Source organism: Calypte anna, chromosome 1 (genome assembly GCF_003957555.1).
Source record: "Calypte anna isolate BGI_N300 chromosome 1, bCalAnn1_v1.p, whole genome shotgun sequence".
In the NCBI taxonomy this organism is placed as follows: domain Eukaryota; kingdom Metazoa; phylum Chordata; class Aves; order Apodiformes; family Trochilidae; genus Calypte; species Calypte anna.
Window position 1 is genome coordinate 179,044,503 of NC_044244.1, and position 14,530 is coordinate 179,059,032.

The following is a 14,530-nucleotide window of genomic DNA, read 5'->3' on the forward strand; positions in this document are numbered from 1 at the left end:
TATTGTTGTTTTAATTGTCTTCAAAGTGTCCTCTGTGATGCAAAAATGTATCAATTGTCATATTAATTTTTATTATTTTAACGCAAAAAACATCACACCCTCTCTCTTGGCTTTCCAGTAACAGCTACAGTACTTCCCTGGATAAGTTCATTTTAATAATCACTATACTTGATTCTGGGGTTGAAATTGTCATCCTTCATGCAAACCCCATCCTTGGTAGTGTCCCAGACATAGGCATCTGTCATCACTCTGCTTGATGGTACCCTGGCAGACAGCTCCCACAGTACCCATTGGAAGTAAATGCAAATGCAACTTTTGTATTACTAAATCTCCTGCTAACAGAAGGTGGTGACTTAAATACTGTAGTTGAGGTAATGAGGATTAAATTTTATTTTCTTTGGAACAAAAGAAAAACCTTTTGAAAGGGATAATCTGTAAGGGAGGGTCTATAAATGTGTGTGAACAGCTTTACCTGCCTGCTCATTAAAGCAACCCGACAACACTACTAGAGATTCAGTTTACTGCTCTAATGCAGGGAAATTTTTCACGTCTATTCTGACAGAAACAGGGACCACATCTGGAAGGCATGCATGTGCCCTTCCTGCTGCAGGCTGCAGTAAAAATTACATTTTGCTGAGGCACATTACCAAAATAACATACTTTGCTGAAATCCTTTTGTCAGAAATGCTTTGGTGAGTTCAAATGCCTGCAGAATTGTTGAGTTTGCCAATTCTTTTCTCCTCCTTCTAATGTCCAAGCTCTTATCTGTATTTCTGGATTCACCTCAAAGCTGAGAGTTTCCCAGGCCTCCCAAGTGCTGCCACTGCAGTGGGATGTGCTGAGTGCTCCAATATCAAAGTGAAAGGCAGAGTCTGAGCACTCAGGTAGGCAGATCAGATGGCTGAAAAACCTACCCTGAGCAAACACTGGAGCAGGATGTTGTGATCAACAGGCATTTCTAAGGACCCTGCAATTCATCTGCCCATGATGAGCTCGTTTGTCAGCTTTATTTCACACTCTGGCAATCAGGCAGACTTCTGTATATGGCTCCATACTGTCAGCTTTTGAGTTCTTTGAGAGCTGATCTATCAGGTAGAGCTTTTAGTTAGTTCACACAGAAATAGCACTGGTTTTATATTACAGTACCAAAGGAGAAATAAGGAAGTCAACAATGGAAAACTGCACATTGTATAGCATATAAGGAAAGCACACAAACATTTAATGTGTTTATAAATATTTTTCAAAATTCAGTTACTCTTAACTTGATATAAAACATATAATTGTGAGATTATACCAAAACTGTAAACTGTCAGCACAACATAGTTGGTTTTTTTTAATCTAATATCTGTGCTACGTTTAGTTCACTGCAGTCAGAATGGGCTTCTGGTTGTCCTGGTGAGTGTCTACGGCTGAGAACTCACATACTGCCACTGTTAGATATTTAGGCTCTGGTTTCAAAATAAGATGTGTGTGTCTGTGCCTTTGCATAACTGTGTGTGTTTGTGTACATATATACTTCACACACACCAACCACCTCCCATCCCCCCTCCAGTTTTATAGATTCCATATGGCATGCCCAGATAATGTCTCTGTTGGCACCTATAGCAAGTTGCATCACACAAGTAATCCACAGCCATCACACCCTCCCTCTGTTTATGTTACATCTTAACTTTTTGTTAAGCCTTTTGGTGGGGGAAGGACAACAACGATGGACAGACAACTTGACACCTGGGCAAGGTTTTACCTGGGTTGTTTTAATGTTTTAAGCATTCAGAGTGGGCCACCATCAATGACAAACAAACCACTCTGCAGACAAGGGGAGGTTGGAAGGTGCCTGCATCCCTGGAGTCTGGTGTCAGCAAAGTTCAGCAGGGCAAATCTGAGAGCAGAGGTTAGCAGGGCAAGGAGTACCACTGCCCTTTCAGGGCTGAGTTTCACTCAGATGAGAAACGAGAGGATGCAGGATTTATTGATTGTTTCTGCTAGTGATTTTTGGTAAGCTGAAATTTCTGGAAAGCTGCAGGAGGAAGGAGGAGCTCCAGGTGCTCCTGAGGGACTTAGCTGGCAGGACCAGATACACCAGATAAACGGCAAATTCTGTCTTATTTCTGGCACACAGAAAATAAGAAGGCAGAAGGCTCAATACATACACTGAAGTGAGCTGTCAGCAGGCAGATTTGCTAGGGACAGTTAACCTTGGCCTCTGTCTAGGAGCACACACAAGACTTAGGGGATACGGATTCATGAAATACGGATTCATGAAAAAGTGTTTAGAAGATGTTCTGCTAATAAGATTTGGCATATCTTTTATTAATGATCCATCTCATGTTCATTACCACCACGTTCAGCTCCTAACAAAAGGAATTAGCACAGCAGTCAATCTAAAAAAAACCCCTACATCTCCTGCCATTCAAATGCAACAATTTAGAGAGCAAATTATGAACTTCTGCTGTGTGTTTACTCCCATGGCATTATTCTCTGCTGAGATAAGGCACATTAGAATGCAGTGGTCATGTTTTTCCTTAAGGTCATTCCCTATACCAGATTTTGGGTTCTCTGCTGAAAAAACATCAAACTGGACTAAGGTAGATGTAAATAATAAATTATGTTATTTTCACCTCTGGCTTGGGATAGACAGACTGTGGCTGTTGCCACTGTAAAATTCACAGCCTCTTTTGGCTCAGTGGAAGGACCCTGCTGCCCCTGCAGGCCCTGCTGCTGCTGCTGCTGCTGCTGCTGCTGCTGCTGCTGCTGCTGCGTCCCCAAGAGCCCCTGCTGTGCCCAGTCACTGGCTCTCTAAGCACTGCAGCCGAGAATTCATCAATAAATCCAAGTTTTCTGCATGGCAGGACACATCCCTGAGGGCCCAGCACTAAGCTGGCAGGGTGGGCTGTTCTTCTAATGACCCAAACTTTCAAAGTGTGAGAGGAGGCTGATTATAAACAGGCTTAGAAAATTTCAGATGTTGACCAAGAAGAGAAAAAAATTGTTTTTCACGGTTCTCATTTCTTCTCAGCTACCATAACAGTGAGGCTAATTTGGCTACAAAAGTTCATTAAAGTAGAGCAGTTCATTGCTGCACATTGTCCCCTCTTTTACTCAGAGCCTGGCACATACGATGTCCCAGATTCAAACCAGGCCACCTGAACACTTGCAATATTTGTTATTACCATACGGGGGTGGTGAAGACCTTGGTGAAAACCATTCATTGCTCGGCTGTGCTGAGGATAAGCTGTTTGCTATGCAGACCACATGTCATACCCTTGCAGTGTTTCAGTCACTTGCACCAACAGGGGTGAATTAAGGACACTTTTGATAACACATTAACTCCTGTTACTATTGGTTTTATCCTTCACTGTTCACGATCAGCAGTTAAGGAGTTCATGAGACACTCAGTTGCTTGCCTTCCACTAATCCTTAGACAGCAACAGTTTCAGTAGTTTCAAGACACAGTTAAGTATCAAATTATGGCTTCTTCGAATTTTGAGAGCAATAATTCATAATTTAGTAGCACAATAGCTTTGACTGCTGTTCGAATGTCTAGATGGGAGCCTGCTAATTACATAGGAAAAGCTCTGTTTGTCATTCAATTTATTTACTTTAAATCAATCTTGTTACTATATTTCAACAGTCACCTTATGTTTGTAATGCTACATTCAAAGCATTTTTATTTTAATTTTCTATAGTCTTTTTTTGTCCCTAATTCCATTTTAAACTGCTTGATTCAGAAACTAACTTTGTTAACAGATTTTTTTGCAGCAAAATAATGGTTTGAGATGTGCCTTCCATTTTACAAACCAAGCAAACTGTCGAAGGCTAGCACTTGTGTAACATATTGGTATTATGGCACAGGAAAATCAAAGTTTATTAATCCTTTGTAACAACTTTTTTTCATGTAATAGTGGTAAAAGACAAAGTACAGAGCGCTTCAGCTTAATATTGGAATAAATAGGAAGATTCCAGTTTAAACCTCTGTTTTAATTATTGAACAGCTCTCAAAATTAAATCACTGACCTTTGAGAATTTAGTGACCAAACAAGTGCTTGTCCTCAAGGCACATATCTGAAGCGTGCATTCCTTTACATGAAGTTTTTATACTCAGGTTAAAGATGCCCAAGAACGCTGCAAGTACAAAGTGAATGAGGTAAGACCAAGGATCCTATATATGTGATGATGGTAGTGATGATGATGATGATGATGATGATGATGATGATGATGATGATATTGATGTTGTCAGCTTGTGGAGAGGAGTGCATATATGGGGAACAAAGTGTCTATTCCTTACACAAGACAGACTGCCTTAGGCAATTGGGAATATGTTTTCTCTCAGTGAACAAGGTCTATCAAACTTCTCCATGGGGTGCACCATATCCTAACAGCATCATACAGAGCACTTATTCCTCTTGCACTCCTCCAGAGTCCTTTGATTAGGGCAGCAAATGTTTACTTAGCTGAGAAGTAGCAAGTGTTTAGTCTACTTTCATCTTTCTTTAATGACAACCAGCAGCAGCAGACAAAGTGGGATTTCGCTGGTAGGTGATCAGAATTTCTCTGCAGAGTATTGTCAAAGGCACCATAAATTTCCAATAATTGTTGCAAAATGGGGAGCTTTTCTGAAGACAGAATAAAAAGATTAAGGAACATATTCCAAAATAAAGGTATCTCTCTATAATTAGGTTAAAAAATGTTTAGATTCAATATTGCTAACAGAGTTTAATTATTCTTACTGAGAACATACTCATCTCTCTCCGCTTGGCATTTGTGTGCATTGTTTCATAAGACTGAGACATGATGGTGAAGAGATTAAACAGCATTTTTTTAGTCAGTGCTAGTCAATATTTCAAAAGGAATACTGATCTTAGAATGAAGTTCTTATTAGTAAAAGAAGCAATTAAAAAGTCAGTCATATAAACTTCATGTGTTCTATCACTTTTACCTACATAAGTACTTAACTAACATAGCCCAAGCTTCTTCACATTAGACATTTAAAATGCAGTGGACATTATTTTTTTCTGTTTGATTTTTGTTCCTCAATCTCTTCCCACTAATTGATTTCACACTCATTTAAACCAGTTGTGTACAGATTAAGTATTAATGTATTTTGGTGGGCCTATATTAAAAGGAATTATATAGACTGAATTGCTCTAGCTCACCTCCTGTGTCACCAGAGGCCACTCCTGGGAGAAGAGAGACAGCAAAAACCTTATGATTTGCACACTTTCTTGTAGACTTGCCAGACATCGGGGTCTCATGGTTTTGGGCGGAGTAAGAGAGGTTTCCACAAGTCATAGTGCAAAAGAAAATAAAAACCAGGACCTGATGCTCCAAATCACAGGGAATTAAGGCACAATTTCAGTTGCACAAAGCTGAGTTCATGTTTCAAATGTATAATGACACTATAGCTGATATTCTCATTAACTCATTATTTCTAATAGTACCCAATAGTCTCCAGGATTGTACTTAATGCTACATAAAAACCTATAACTAAAAAAACAAAAAATCAGACATGGTAAAAACTGATTTCCTCTTTTCTCCCTCCCTCAGCATCCCTTTCTAAGCTAGACTTGGGCAGATATACATTTGCTTTCTTGAATCTTTCAGGCAATATCATATAACCTATATAAAGAATGAAAAACTGGATTATACTGCTGACTTTCATCATCAGCACAGCAGAAACTCAAACCCAGGATATATGTACCCAAGGGTATCCTGGCATCCCTGGCAATCCTGGGCACAATGGCATACCTGGACGTGATGGACGTGACGGTACGAAAGGCGACAAGGGAGATACAGGTACTATGAGAAGAATAAATTATTTTGTGTAATAAATACAATACCATTAGTTCCTGAAGTTCTCTGTAGTCACTCTGCATTAATGAGTTTATTCTGCCTACCCTTCAGAAAACAGTTCAGACATCTGTAATGTACTTGATTGAAGAAGGAAATATAAAGAAAGAGTTAACAATGAAAGCAAGGTGTCTAATACTACGGAGAGACTGGGACCGTGGGAAAAGAAAAAAAAAAAGAAGAAGAGAACGAATTTACCTTCTAGTTTGGGAATATTTTCATATGTATTTGAAAACTTTAACACCTGCAAACCTACTCTGATGTCTCTAAGGTAGCAACTATATTTTTTCACGGACCTTTGAGTCCAGTATAAAAACCTGTAACAACTTTGTTTGGTATAGTTAGAAGTGCACAGTGATAAGATATCTCTTTCTTATCTAAATTTTACAATTATAGGACTTGCTTCTGAGTGTGTGTAGTTGCTTTACTCAAGAGACTAGAGGGAAGTTCAGGAATGGACACTATTGAAAAACAGTACAGAATTCTAGAGGTTTGTGTGTGATACTGCAGAGAGAGGTAATCTTGGAATCCTAAAGCTAATAATTCCCATAGTACTTTAAGTCTTGGCATGATGATGGCCTCTGTATCCATGCTGGAATATCAAAGGTTGCAGAAGATGATAAATCTATGGGCATGTGGACATATATAACACTTCATCTGAAGTGTCACAACTCCAGAATGCAAAGCACAGGACACGTGCAAATCTGCTGCTTCAAATCTGTTAAAAAAATTTAGAGGGGGAACTTCTCCCCAACAGGCTTTGTGTTAGGTCAGCTGTTGTGCAGTATCATGCAGGTGGCATTTGGGCTCAGTGCATAAACCTGTCATAAACACTGTTATTGTGGGCTTGTCTAACTCAGCTGCACAAACCAATCCTGATCAAACTTGTACTTATCAGATAAAGCTTTCTACTGAGTGCTGATCTTAAACATTTTTGATGGAGTATATAACCCATAAACCAAGCTGAGGTCAATCATCTAAAAGAAATTAACTTACAATGAGCTAAAAAGTTTTACTCTATCTTTCAAGCTAGTGGAAATGTCTGCCTTTAACAGGCTAGGGTACTAAGCTAATGAGTTACCTGCTCCACCAGCAAAGCTTTGTGCCTCCACAGAACTGCTGCAGAATCAGTGTTGAAAGTATCATTTGAACCACGGTTCTTTGATGGTTGTGCTGGCACAGGGAAGATCCTCTACCAGATCTTTTTCCTACCACTTGACTCTTCTCTCTTAACACATCACAACTGCTTGCATGGCTATACTGTAAACTAGATAAGCTGAAAAGTAACCAGTACTTATAATTTGGGCAATGAAGAGTTAGTCACAGCTGATGGCTTGCCCTGGACTACTGAAAGACAGGGCTATTCAATGAGGTACTTAGTGATTTTTAGGTTGGACATTAGAAAGAATTTCTTTACTGAGAGGGTGATCAAGCATTGGAATGGGCTGCCCAGGGAATTAGTGGATTCTCTGTCCCTGGAGATATTTAAAAAGAGACTGGATGTGGCACTCAGTGCCATGGTCTAGTGACTGCAGTGGTAGTGGATCAAGGGTTGGACTTGATAATCTCTGAGGTCCCTTCCAACCCAGCCAATTCTATGATTCTATGATTGCTAAAGAGTTATTTTGAACTTTCCTGTTCATAAAATAATTCTGTTTTATAAAAGAGTTCTGTGTCAAGCAACCATGTGCATGCTCCTTCTGCCTCCAGTGCCATAGTCTGGCTAAAATCAAGACCTTTTAAAATCTAGAAACAAAGAGAAAAAAAATCCATTTGCTTTGTAGTAGATACATACAATTAAATTTAATTCTTTCTCTATGTGCAGAGATCCATGAAAGTTTAAAAAATGGAAAATATGAAGCTTAGTTTTTTCCATTTATCTTATAAAAAATTTCTCACTTTAGTCCAGTGCGTTACCACATGATATCAATGGTTTCTGATAAAGTCCCCCAAATTTTTCCAAAATTAAGATATTATGATGACTTTACTGACTATTCTTTCTTTGAACAGACTGGGGAGACTGTACCATTCTTTATACTATATATTTATATTGTATGTACACACACCTTTGCAGTTAAATACATGAGAATTAGTTTTGATCCTCACCCAATTTCAGCAGATGCTGGACTGCGCCTACTGTGCAGTAAACTGCTATAGAACTGTTCTCCAGTCCCTGTGGCTGGAGAGCTACTCCTGGAATATGGTTCCATCCCAAATGCCACCTCTTTTTCCTTCTGTTGCATTCTGGATTCAAATCCAGGAATTTGATCACACACCTCCTGGTCACCTGGTGATGTTACTGCAAAAATTACTTCTACAGTTGTTCTGTTTGGAGCAGTGGAAAGGCCATGTCATGCTAGATACAGGGCTCAAGAGTGTGAATGCCCTCCTCAGATCTTTAAGCAACATTATTCACTGTAAAATTTCATTAGCATTGGCCAGACCCCTACAGATGTCTCTTAATGAAAGGGGAGTTTACCACTGTTTCCCTACCAGGCCTCCTGTTCCTGCAAAGCTTCTGGCTGAATGTGGCCTTCCTCTCCTTTTCCTCCTGGTATTGAAAAAGAGAAAGATCCTGACAGGATTAACTCCTGTAAGGAGAGGAGATCAGGCCAAGCTGTTTAAAACTTGTAGTATATGTTAATGAATTTGTATTCATAACCAGTAAAATTCAGGGTTAAACTGAGAAAGAAGTGAACAAAGCAGCTGAGACATGTCATTTTCCACTAGAACCATGTAACCAATACAAGGCCCTAACGGGATTAACTTCTATCTTGGAGATAATTAAAAGTGTAAGTCTTGTTCTTAAAACAAGTCTTGTTCTTAAAACAAGACACTGCCAAGGCCATGTAGGCGTCAGCTGGGCACCAAAGAATGTGAACATCTGCACAAGAAGAACATAAAGATGTCACCACCAACAGATAAGAAGAAAGATATGGCTAGGGTCTGATATTGCCTAATAACAGTATAATGAAGTCAGCAAGAATTGAGAATGTAATGATGTTGTAACCTCCCCTTTTACTGTATAAATACCCTGACCCTTTCCCTTAGCAGGGGGAACTCTTTGTCCAGCCCAAGCTGGGAGTTCCCCGGATCCGAAAATAAATACCTTTGCTGTTTAAAGACTCAAAACTCTGTCTCTAAACAGTTTTGCTTGGCCTTTTTGGGCTTCAGTATCTTCCATGGATACAGGCAACACAAGGACAAGAGGTTTTCAAGTGGGTGGTCCTGACCAGGGTATAGTTTCTCTACATATAAATTGTGCCGGGGGAAGTTCAGATTGGATATTAGAAAGAATTTTTTCATGGAAAGGGTGATCAGACATTGGAACGGGCTGCCTGGGGAGGTGGTGGACTCTTCGTCCCTGGAGACATTTAAAAAGCGACTCGATATGGCACTCAGTGCCATAGTCTAGTGACTGTGGCAGTAGTTGATCAAGGGTTGGACTCGATGATCTCTGAGGTCCCTTCCAACCCAGCCTATTCTATGATTCTATGATTCTATGATCCTATGATATCTGAACAACCCATCTCTTTATGCCAAGAATTTCCTCTGTCTTAAAAAGCACTGTCCTCAAGCTGAGTTTCTGTGCTCTCTGTCAATCTGTCCTTAAGATAAAAGTACCATTAGTGGTACCCACTGAAAGTCAGGAATAAGATCACTCTTTGCATTACTGTTTAACCACGCTCGAAGAGGAAGGGTTAAAGAAGGATTAATCTCAAGTTTTCTTGTTATTCAATTGCATAATGAAATTTTTTTTCTTCTGTACTAGGTGAAGCAGGACTTCCAGGAAGTCCAGGAAAAGATGGTGCAGATGGAGAGAAAGGCGAACGAGGTTGGAGAAGCATTTAAATTTCTTATTTGTCATTCTGCTGTTGCCCTTGTGTTTGTTAGCACTGGACATTCTATACATTCTTGCTGTGGCAAAAGTACCATGAAGGTTAAAAAACCTTTTTCCAGAAGTAATAGAGGCTGCACACATATGTTGAGAACATAAAAGCAATTTGTTAACTGAAATCATTCCTCTGCTGCTGATGTCCTACAACTTGTTTGCTCAGCCTGCTCAGCTTGAGGTGGTTGAAGAGAGCCGTAAGGTCTCCTCTCAGTCTCCTCTTCTCCAGTCTAAACACCCCCAGCTCCCTCAGCTGCTCCGCATAGGATTTGTGCTCCAGGCCCTTAATGAGCTTTGTTGCCCTCTTCTGGACACGAAAGGGCATAGAATATTTTCCTGATTGACAGAATATATTGTCACTATGGTATCTTTTGTCTACCAGCTGTATGTGGACATATCAAGGACAAATAGACCTTAGTTGCATTGTAGTAGCAATCTAGTTGTTAACCCAGGCATCATACAGAATTTATATAAACACATGGCAAGCAAAGTCTGGGTGTTGTACATATAGAACCTTCCTCTGATTTTATTGTGTACCGTTTCCCCAATTTTATATACCAAAGATGGAAAAAAAGTGTCTGCACAGATGCTGTTTACACCTGAAATGATGTAAGCTGTTAGTTGATTGTAGCATCAGCCTGTAGGCAAATCACATTCCTTTCTTTGAGTTTATTCTTGCTCCTCTCATCCAGGACACCTGTTTTCTAAGACAACAGCCAGTTCTTCAGGTGTTATGCTTATCCTCCACTTTAATATATGAGAATTTTATGTCAAGTGAACACAGTATGTACAGTAGTGACATACACCTACACATATGTACACATTTCATGCTGAAACTCTGTTGTGCCCTACTAATCCAGTGGAAAGTCACAAGAAAATCAAGAAAATGTCTTACTGTTTTTTTGTTTTATTGATTTTTATTATTATTTTTTGTTCTTTATTTTTTTTATTTAGGAGCCAATGGGACTGTTGAAGAGAAGGGGAACAAAGGAGATAAAGGAGAAAGAGGCCGACCTGGGAAACTGGGACCAAAAGGAATTATAGGGTCAGTGGGTTACAAAGGTCAGAAGGGAGAGCTGGGACTGCCAGGACAAAAAGGTTTAAAAGGAGACATTGGGCCCATAGGTCCAAAAGGGACAAAGGGTGAGCTTGGCCATCCTGGAAGAGTTGGTTTCCCAGGGCCAATTGGCCCGCCTGGTAATGTAGGTCCTAAAGGTGAAACTGGAGACAGAGGACCACAGGGTAGTCAAGGAATTCAGGGGGAAAGAGGCTTGAAAGGAGACAGAGGAGATAAAGGTAATACAGGTGCTCCAGGAGTCCTGCCACGGAGTGCTTTCAGTGTTGGTCTTACAATCACCACCAAATTTCCTCCCCCGAATCGCCCGATCAAGTTTGACAAGGTGCTGTATAACAGTCTAAATGACTACAGCTCAGATACTGGTAAATTCACCTGTAAATACCCTGGTGTTTACTACTTCACCTACCACATCACTGTCTACTCAAGGAACGTCCGAGTAGCTCTAGTTAAAAACGGCATCAAGATGCTGCACACAGTGGACCGGTACCAGGGTGGAGAGGACCAGGCCTCAGGAGCTGCCATCCTTGAGCTACAGGGAGGAGATGAGGTGTGGCTGCAGGCTCACCAAGGAGAGTCTTTCAATGGGTTGTTTGCAGATGGTGATGATGACACCACCTTCTCTGGGTTCCTTCTGTTCAGCACCTCTGACCTGTTGGAGCCACTGCCATCGCCTGCCATGTAACTCCACGTTATCTGTGAATGCTGTGTGTCCCTGGCTTTCAGCCTCCCTAATAAAGTTATCTGCTGGCCAATTTCTACCAGATTCAACAGAAAAGAGACATACGCTGAGAGCTTAAAGGGACATATAGGATGGCAGGGCAGCTTTAGACCAAGCTGAGTAAATTTTTTTTTTTTTTTTTTTTTTACTGGTCGGCACAGTAAGAAGGTGTAGGATCAGACTGCCTGCATCTGTAGGAGATCAGGCCTCATTATGCACACAGCTGCTCACTGCACAACTTATTGTGCTGAAGTTTTCATGACCAGCTGCTCAAGGCTTCACAGTCACACTCAGAAGAATTTGAATTAAAAGCTGCCTTGTGTCAGTCACCGGGTACAAGGTATTAAACTGTCCTAATCTATTGTTGTCAGTTTTCTTTTTTTAAAACTAAATAAAATTTAAAAAACCCAAAAACTAATGTGCATAAAATGTTCTTATGGCTGCAGCTGCAGGACAGATGGTTCCAGACACATCCTGCACAATGCGGGGCAGCTCTTAAGATACAGTGCTGGACTTGACAAACTACTGATTTGGTCATTTACTGAAGTTATACAGGGGTACATCTGCCTGTCCTGAAGGACAAATGTTTTAAAAGAATGTGGGACAAAAGAAAAGATAGCATTTCAAGTTGTGGAATCATGACAAGTCCCTGCCACCCTGTGTAAACATCGAGTAGCAGTTATTTCCAAGCCAGTTCATATCTTTCTAGGTTGCACATGTAGATGGTCCAGAAACTTTGTTAGCTTTCACCCAACCACTTCAAAATAATTTTTAAACTTGGAATTCATATAGTTTTATGCCTCCACGAGGGCTGCTTGAGCTTTGTCATAGTTTGATCCCTCCACAGGGGCTGCTTGCTCTGTGGCACAAGTGATGTATGCTGCAGCTGGGTGAATTTTACAGCTTTCAAATACTGTTCTTTGCTCTTTGTGTAGTGGAAAGTCTGAAATAGAGCCAAATGGAGTGACAAAAGGAAGTGCCATGTGGATTCTCTGAGGAGGGCAGACATTAAATGCCAGTGCAAAAATATAGCAAATGCTACTGTACATCAGGATTAGCCAGTGCAAAACAAACTCTCTCCCCCCCCAAAAATATAGTCTTTAACTGACAATGAAAAGGACACTGGAAAACTGATCAAAAGATATTTCATGTGCCATAAAACTTCCATTTTTTTTGTGATTTTTCTCAGATTGTTTTAATTTTTACCTTTCCCCTCTAAACCTCAAAACTATAACAAAATATGGGAGGGTTTCACTCCCCCATCTTAAAAGAGAATTAAGGAGAGATGAGAATTGGCATGAGTCAGACTCATGAAATTCCATGCAGATGCAATGTTGGAGCATGGTAATGGACTTCTCATCACCCTGCACGCTGCTGAGGCAGTGAGGAAACACGGACAAAGCCCCTCAGTTGTTGAACCCCGACTTCAGATCACAAACGGGGGTGGATTTCTTCAGGGGAAAACATCTGCACTTCAGTCAAGGAGAGGAGATATCGCGTCATTTAATAGGCTAGCGCAAAAAAACATTTAGAGTGGATTTCGGTTTAACTGGAAAACACGACAGAGGAGTTTCATTTGGCGAAGCCGCCCCTTAGACCTCCGCAGCCCCACGGCAAAACGCGGGCAGCGCGGCCAACTCTCCGTTTCTCTCCCCTTAGCACCGGGACACACTGGGTCGGGCCACCCCGGAACCACGGCACACACTGCGAGCGGCCTGAGCGGGAGGGGCGCTAGGGAGCTCCGCCTCCGACCTCGCCGTGGCCGCCGTCGCTCCTCCTCCTCCGCACGGCCCGGGGTCTCGGAGGTCGTGGCCCGGCGGGGTTCGCCTGGGACTGTTGGAGAGTTCGCTCTGCTCCGCAGCGCTCCGCCATGCTGGGCGGCTGCTGGCGGGCGCTGCCGGCGGTGCTGGGCCGGGCGCTGCGGGGCCGGACGGCGGGGCCGGGCCGCCGGGCCGTCAGCACCAGCTGGTGCCCCGTGGGAGCCGCTTTCGATGCGAAGCAGCAGCAGCAGCCACGGGGCAGGGAGACGGTAAGCGGCGGGAGGGGAAGGGCTGCGGGCAGGAGGCGGCCCTGGCTGCCGCGGCCTTGCGTTTTGTTTTTCTTGTGCCTAATGTTTTATTTCAGGACTTTTAGATCGCCGTGGCGGGGACAGCCGGGCTGGTGGCAGAGCTGAGGCGGTTTCATCTTTGTAAGGGTTTGTTTTGGTGCTGACGAGCCAAGCCGTTCTGTCTGCTGTACACCCAGGAGTTTGAAAATCAGGGCCTTGTTTATTGTAACATTTGCTTAGGGCCTCAGTAGGGATCATGTGTGTATTGATGTGCACTGCTCCTTCCACTCTCAGCTCTTACCTGGCTGTGGCTGTTCTATTCTCTCAGTGTCGTGACTAAGGCAATGAGTGGTTCAGAAAGGATCAGGCTGCTGACATCCTCCGGCGTGGATTTCGCTGCTTGCGGCAAAAAAAGGCATTTGTTTAGCGGGTTGGTAACACTCGGGCTTTTTTATTTATTTCTTTTTAGGGTAACTCGGGTGCTTTTGTAATTGAGAGGCCTGGAAATCTAAACAAGTTCCTGGACAGCACAGCACATGTGCTCTCAGTGGCACAGTGCATGCGGGATGATCTCATGTCTGTGAAGATGCCCACGCGGGAATGTTTTAGTGAAGTGTCACAGTGTGGTAGCTAGGGTTGTTTAGGTGAATTTTTGTGGTGATAATTCTACCCTGAAGCAAAGGGGCAGAAATCGAGGAGGGTAATAGGGATGTGTTTTTGTTGTGTTCTGCACTGCAGGGTCTGTTTGGTGTTCCAGAACTGAGCTGTCCAGAGGGATTTCAAGAAGCACAGGACAAAGCATTGCAAGAATCAGAACAGCTAGTCCAGAAGGCATGTTCAACACCTCCTGGGGCAGAGACCGTAATGATCTTTGATCAGCTTTCAGATGCCTTATGTAGAGTAGCGGACTTGGTAAGTAACTTTTTTTACTGTTGTTTGCAGCAGTTT

General features: G+C 42.1%; 2 protein-coding genes across 3 annotated transcripts in view; both read left to right on the plus strand.

Annotated features, from left to right (window-relative positions):
- Positions 1-5,627: 5,627 nt before the first annotated feature.
- LOC103536219 (complement C1q and tumor necrosis factor-related protein 9A) lies at positions 5,628-11,499 on the plus strand. Its single transcript, XM_008502361.2, has 3 exons — positions 5,628-5,793; positions 9,620-9,682; positions 10,694-11,499. Exons 1-3 carry the CDS (start codon positions 5,628-5,630, stop codon positions 11,497-11,499), a joined length of 1,035 nt encoding a protein of 344 aa, XP_008500583.2.
- Positions 11,500-13,341: 1,842 nt separating this feature from the next.
- The window catches only part of MIPEP (mitochondrial intermediate peptidase), a 71,516-nt gene continuing 70,327 nt past the window's right edge, over positions 13,342-14,530 (plus strand). For both annotated transcript variants that reach the window (XR_003988656.1, XM_030466834.1), the window contains exons 1-2: positions 13,342-13,564; positions 14,321-14,494. Coding sequence is in view for 1 of the 2 variants with exons in the window: in XM_030466834.1 (XP_030322694.1) it covers positions 13,406-13,564; positions 14,321-14,494 (333 nt within the window). In the remaining variant the exon portion in view is untranslated. The remainder of the gene's footprint in view (positions 13,565-14,320; positions 14,495-14,530) is intronic.

Coding starts and splice junctions, on each gene's coding strand:
- LOC103536219 (XM_008502361.2), top strand. CDS start 5,628: ATGAAAAACTGGATTATACTGCTGACTTTCATCATCAGCACAGCAGAA. Junction 5,794..9,619: donor AGGCGACAAGGGAGATACAG/GTACTATGAGAA, acceptor CTTCTGTACTAG/GTGAAGCAGGACTTCCAGGA. Junction 9,683..10,693: donor TGGAGAGAAAGGCGAACGAG/GTTGGAGAAGCA, acceptor TTTTTTATTTAG/GAGCCAATGGGACTGTTGAA.